Source organism: Myotis davidii, unplaced genomic scaffold (genome assembly GCF_000327345.1).
Source record: "Myotis davidii unplaced genomic scaffold, ASM32734v1 scaffold185, whole genome shotgun sequence".
NCBI lineage: Eukaryota > Metazoa > Chordata > Mammalia > Chiroptera > Vespertilionidae > Myotis > Myotis davidii.
In genome coordinates, this window is record NW_006297811.1 from 2,331,602 (window position 1) to 2,338,205 (window position 6,604).

The 6,604-nt window shown below is 36.2% G+C and overlaps 1 protein-coding gene across 1 annotated transcript in view; it reads right to left on the reverse strand.

The window, feature by feature from the left end:
- The window catches only part of ME1 (malic enzyme 1, NADP(+)-dependent, cytosolic), a 141,275-nt gene that overhangs the window by 132,934 nt on the left and 1,737 nt on the right, over window positions 1-6,604 (reverse strand). The window contains exon 2 of the mRNA XM_015570285.1: window positions 4,661-4,810. Coding sequence (XP_015425771.1) covers window positions 4,661-4,797 — 137 coding nt within the window. The 5' untranslated portion in view covers window positions 4,798-4,810. The remainder of the gene's footprint in view (window positions 1-4,660; window positions 4,811-6,604) is intronic.

Below are 6,604 nucleotides of genomic sequence, written 5' to 3' on the forward strand. Positions count from 1 at the left end.
TCGCCCTGCTCTGTGCATGACAGGGGGCGGCGCCCCAACTCCCCAATCGGCCCTGCTCTGAGCCCGACCAGGGGCTGCACCTAGGGATTGTGCCTGCCCTCTGCCACCCAGGAGCAGGCCTAAGCCAGCAGGGCGTTATCTCCTGAGGTGTCCCAGACTGCGAGAGGGCACAGGACGGGCTGAGGGACCCCCCTGCACCCCGAGTGCACTAATTTTTGTGCACCGTGCCTCAAGTAATTTATAAAATATGATCCCTTCTCTCTAGATGCTTACCAACTGTTTGATAGAACATCAGAAATATGAAAAATAGAAACATGCTTAATTGCCAAAGGCATGATAAAATGGTATGTAGCTAATAAGAACAGATAAGAAAAGGAGATGATTCCTGGAAAATGCAGTCTAAAATGTAGCAGGTAGAAATGTTTCCAAATAAATTATGTAAATCTGCTTTAAAACCATTTCTTTAAAAAAAAGATTGACAGAATACAAATAATTTAATTAAAACACTAAGCTTAGCATTCTGCAAAAATACAAAATGGTTTCTAGCTTCCAAAAATTACACCTCTATCAACAAATTAGCCACAATTAGACAAGCATATTCCACTACCAAATATTGGATCTGCAAAAATCCAAATGTTATGGACATATGCAAAGGAGGTAATCCAAGCAAACTCAACACCATTCTTAAACATCATTATCCATGAAAGCTTGAAAAACCCACACAAATTATGCCAAAAAGAAAAGGAATCCCACACAAAAAACAATAAATGGATATTCCAGCATCTTACCTTAAGAAAAAATATCCTGGAAGTAGAAGCATTCTTATAAGAATTTATTTTTTGATACCTAGCCAAATTTTAATGCCATATTCAAAATGAAAAATAAATATCTAGTCATAGTAAGTAAAATATAGTTAAGCTATGAAACTGTATTACACTCAGTACTTGTAATATTAACCTTTAACTTTCACTTAACATGTTCCTAATTGCTACCACCAAATTCACAAAGTAAATATAATAACAGGTATAATCCTCCTGTTCACCTTCTGAATGTCTGAGAATACCTGCTGTTGCGACAGGAACGGTTTATAGACATTTGTCATTTTTGGCTTTAAACAAACAGTGTATTTGCTAACTGATGCCTGAGAGATCCATCATTATTCAAACACAATCACCATTTCCTTTCCAATTAAATACAATGTCTAAATTTATGCTAAATAATATGTTTTCAAACAAGTTCCTTTTTATAATTATGGGAGAAGCCATGAGAACTATTCTACTAACAACTTCAAAATCATCAAAAGTTTAACAAAATATAAACATTAAAAATCAACATGACAGAAACTGCCATCATATTGTGGAAAATTAAAAGAATAATACAATGAACACCTCCACCTAGATTCAACATTTGTGAGCATTTTGCTGTCTCCTACCTCCTGCCATACCTCCTCCTCTCTCCCTCTCCTATCATTCTATCTGTCTGTCCATCCATCCATCCATCCTCCCATCCATCCACCCTGTTTATTTTGGACAAAGCCCCCAGAAATTAAATATATTAATACTTCTAAAGAAAAACAAATTATACTATATAGACTATAAATAGTCAGACAGCCATATAAAGACTATAAATTCAGTTCACATTTTGTCGCAAATGGGTTCAGATAGATCAGGTTGTATCCCAAATGAGATTTCTTTTAATGTTTTGGTTTTCAAAGTTCTGGATTTGAAAAATGTGAAAGGATGGCGGGCAGTAGTACTATCCCTATGTTACAGAGGAGGAAACATTAAATAATTTATTCAAAACTGAAACAAGTAGCAAAACCAGAAGTGAAAATAGGCAAACTACTCCAGAGTAGTTAAAAGCACTGCTTTAGGAAGCCTCCAATCCCAGAGGAAATCCTTGAGACCTTCTTTTTCTTTATCCAGAATCTGAACCCTCACCCCTAATTCCATTGCTACCCTCCTAATCTGAGTCACTTGGTTTATTGCAACAGCCTACTAACCAGGCTACCTGATTCTTCTACCTACTTATCTAACAGTAAAAGCCAATGTTCTTTAAAATAGCATACAAGAACCTAAAGGTTCTGGACCCTCTCGTTTATCTTAACATCTGTTATCACATCTACTACTCCCTCTCACTCCACTCCAGCCTCACTGGTCTCTATGCTGCCCTGGTCTCCACGCATGTTCCCAGTTAGGACCCTGGCACTGACTATTCCTCCTGCCTGGCACACATTTCCTCTGTATCTCAATGACTCCCCCTCACTCCTCCAATATCACCTTCCAATGAGGCCCACACTATCACTCTATTTAAAATTGCAACTGCCCCTCCAAAGCAACGGACACTCCGGATCCCCCTGTCCCTGCTCTACTCTTTCTTTCTCCTAAACACTTAACTACCTGCAAACATTCTAGACAATATGCTTATTTCTTATTTTCCTGTCTCTCGTACTTAGATTTAGACATACACCGAAGTATCCCCAGTCCTTAGAAAATCATCTAGTATATAAGTGCTCAAAAATAATTGTTGCTATTGAAATTTCTATGTCAATTTCAATCTAAGCTCCTCCACATTTCTTATAGTTGTTAGCATTTCTCAGTATCTCTCAGAAAAGTTAGAATTTCAATAAATATACTTAAATTGTATTTTAAAATAGCCATGTTTTATCCAATTATGCTTTGATTAAGATTCTTTATGTAGAATTATATTTTATAGACATGGACAGATGTTATGATGTCACTCAGAGAAGACAATAAAGTAGGTAACAGTTTATATATATAGTATGATCCCTTCTATAAGCAAAAACAGTATGTATTTGTGTATATCAGGGTTTGGGGCATGATGACATTAGGTATTTAAAAAATATTTTTCCATCTGTATATTTGCATTTTCTCTTTTTTTCATTAATATGTATTATTTATATGATTAAAAAATAATATACAGCCCTAGCTGGTTTGGCTCAGTGGATACAGCGTTGGACTATGGACTAGAAGGTCCTGGGGTCGATTCCAGTCAAGGGCACATGCTCAGGTTACAGGCTCGATCTTCAGTAGGGAGCGTGCAGGAGACAGCTGATCAATGATACTCTCTCATCACTGATGTTTTTATCTCTCTCTCTCTCTCCCTCTCCCTTCCTCTCTGAGATCAATAAAAATATATTTTTAAAAAATAAAAATAAAAAAATAATATACAGCCCTAGCTGGTGTTTTTAAGTGGTTAGAGTGCCAGCCCACACATCAAAGGGTCCTGGGTTTGATTCCTAGTCAAAGGCATCTACCTGGGTTGCAGGTTCTATTCCTGGCCGCAGTCAAGGTGTGTGTGGGAGGCAACCAATGGATGTGTCTCTCTCACAATGATCTCTCTCTCTCTCTCTCTCTCTCTTTCTCTCTATCTCTCTCTTTCTTCCTCTCCTACCCTTCCTCCCTCCCTTCCACTCTCTCTGAAAAGCAATGGGAAAATTATCTTCAGGTGAGGAATAACAACAACAACAAAAAGAATTAGCCATATCACCCCTTGTATAAAGAGAAGAAGTAGATCAGTATTTATAGGTAGTCTGTTAAATGATACTAATAGCACATATCTACTGCATTATATAATGGCTATTTTAACAGTGAATACAAATTTTCTTTCATAGAAAGGACAAGATTTAGAATTTAGTTGGCAAATGTATTGTGAGAAATAATTTTTTGAGGTATATGAGTACTGTATATCATTATTATTTTTATTTTGTTAATTCTCACTGAAGGATATTTTTCCCATTAATTTTTTGAGAGTGGAAGAAAGGGAGGGAAAGGGAGAGAAAGATAAACATCTGTGTGAGAGAGACACATCAACTGGTTGCCTCCTGCACAGGCCCTGACCACCCTGACCAGGGCGGGGAGCAAACCCACAACTGAGGTACTTGCCCTGGACTGGGAATGGAACCCACAAACCTTTGGTAGGAGGGGCCCACACTCTCACCACTTAACAACACTGGTCAGGGTCTAGTTCTTTTATTTATACAAAGAGTAATATGGAATAGGTATGCTAAATACTACTATATTCATATATCTATGTAAAATCCACATATTCAATCTAACTTTCAATGACAATGCTTTTAGTAGGCTTTTATATTTTTTAGTATAAACTTATAAACATTTCTTTTTATCTTTAAATTCATTAATATATTGAATAAAGTGAAGCTATAGATTTAGAACAACTGTATTGATCATTAAAGGTAACTACTATTTCACTTAAGGGAAATCAACAAAAAAACTACTCTAATGCCAACTCTGATTTTAGAAAACAGTAGTCTACCATTTCCACAAAAATTTGGAATCTTTGCTATAACTTATAAAATATATACATAATAGTGATAATTAACATCTTAAAGACAAGTTTAATTATGAGCAATTATTCTCTTTCCAAATAAAAAACAAGTTCATTTACTCTCTGTAAAAGGAAACCTAAATTGGTTTAGAAATACCTTCCCCTTATCTTAAATCTAGAAAGAAAACACTATGTTTTTAATGTTATATATGTTTATATTTAATGCCTTTTAATTAAAATTTGATTTAGATTTTCCAAAGTTCAATTCCATTCAATATTTTATTGCAAAGCCTTTACAAAAAAAATAAATAAATAAGGACACGAGTTGTATCTAAAATAAAAGTTTACATACCTTGGTTCCCGAAAAACTAAACTGTATTGCTGGCAAGCCAGACCCACAGTTGGAGTGTAAACAATAGGCATGAACTTCTCAATGTCAGACATGAGCACGCGATAAAAGAGCTTTTCATTTCTGTCTTGAAGATCCATTAAGAGAAGATACCTGTGGAAAATGGACAAAATGAGATCCATAATCCAACAAAGCCATGAAATAGCTGCTTAGAAATCTTATTAAACATTTTTCAACAGAGTATGAAGAACTTTTTAGGTCACACAGGAAACATCTGATCAAAAAAACACTTCAGAAATATTCTTAAATACCTCAAAGAATGAAGAACCATAAACCTCCTTGAATGTCACTCAAATATTAAAATAATTGCTAAAACAGAAGTTTTACTGAATATTTGAAATGACTTTATCCCTATTTTGAAATGAAAGAATGATGAAAATACCATTATACGTTAGCATTAAGTAAACACAGAGACTTTATCCTTTAACCTTCAGTGCTGAATAACCAAGGGAAATAACAAATGAAAAATGAGTAAGGAATATAGCACCAAACTTAAAAATTACTAAGGTAGCAAGAAAGTTCAAGGGACTTTTCTTATTATTTGTACCAAATAGGGTTTTTTTCTTTCTAGAGGCATATTTGACCCAGACTTATCTTTCTAAGCATCAAACTTATCATGTTACCTGGAGCCTTCAATGGTTTGTAAAATAAAACTCAAATTGTTTGGTACAATTTAAAAGAATATTTTAAGATTGTATTAGTAATCTCACCAGCCTTTTTGGATTGATTTCCACTCCCTGAAGTAATTTCAAATGCACAGCATTTAGTGTCAGACATACAGGATTCTAATGCTGGGCAAATAGATAGGTTATGCTAACCCCCAAAATTAAAATTTAGGAAGATGATGATGACTTTTAGACATGCTAAAGTTGATTTAGCAAATGTGTAAGTCCTCGTTGCTAAATCAAAGATCAACCCTCAGACCTCATTTTATTTATCAGAACATTTGACTCAAGCGGCACTCCCTGTAAGTCAATAAATGCTCTTTACTTGACTTCTAGGACATCATCTTCTCTTCATTTTCTTTCTACCTCACTAGTTTCCTGTTTCTTTGTCATTTCTGTTTTGTTTCTTTTTGCGGTTTTCTCTTCTCTGCAAGGTCTCTAATACATTAGGTTTACTTTCAACATATATCCAAAATCTAAACACCTTCCTTGCTACCACACGGGGTCTAAATCACCATCATCTTTTCCTTGGATTATTGTAATAGTCTCCTCAACAATCTTCCAGCCTACATTCTATTCTCAACATTGCAGCCATTCTCTTCTTGAAATGTAGCTCAGATGATGTTGATTTCCTGTTCAAAACCTTGAAAGGCTTCCCTTTTCACTCAGATGAATAGCAGAAGTCCTTTCTTGGCCTTCAAATACATAATCTATCCTCTATTACCTTGATAACTTCCTTTCCCAACCTACCATTCTTGCCCTCACTCATTCTATTCCTGGAACAGGTATCCCTACTGATCCTCGAACCAGAAAAAGCATATAAAGTAAAAACAAGCTGAAGGAAGAACTTAAGTAACAAGTGAAAGAGATTGTGGAGAGGTTTAAGAAGCAGGAAAAATACACAACTGGACAAGCTGAGTCAGTCTCTTTCTCCGGCTGCCCGACATCACCCTTGGGCTCACGAAAAAAGTGGCCATGGCAGGAATGGAGGTTATCACAGGCTCAGCAGTATGGACTTCCAGTCACCAGGACTGACCTGCCTTTAGACTCTCCTGAGCGCCCAATCTGCCAGAGGCCAACACTGCATGCCTGATTGGGTGCCATTCCATGGGGTGATCAGCAAGCTACCTGGTGGCAGGTGATTTCATTGGACTGCTTCCATCATGGAAGAGGCAGTGTTGTTGTTACTGGAATTGACACTTACTCTGAATACAGATTTGCC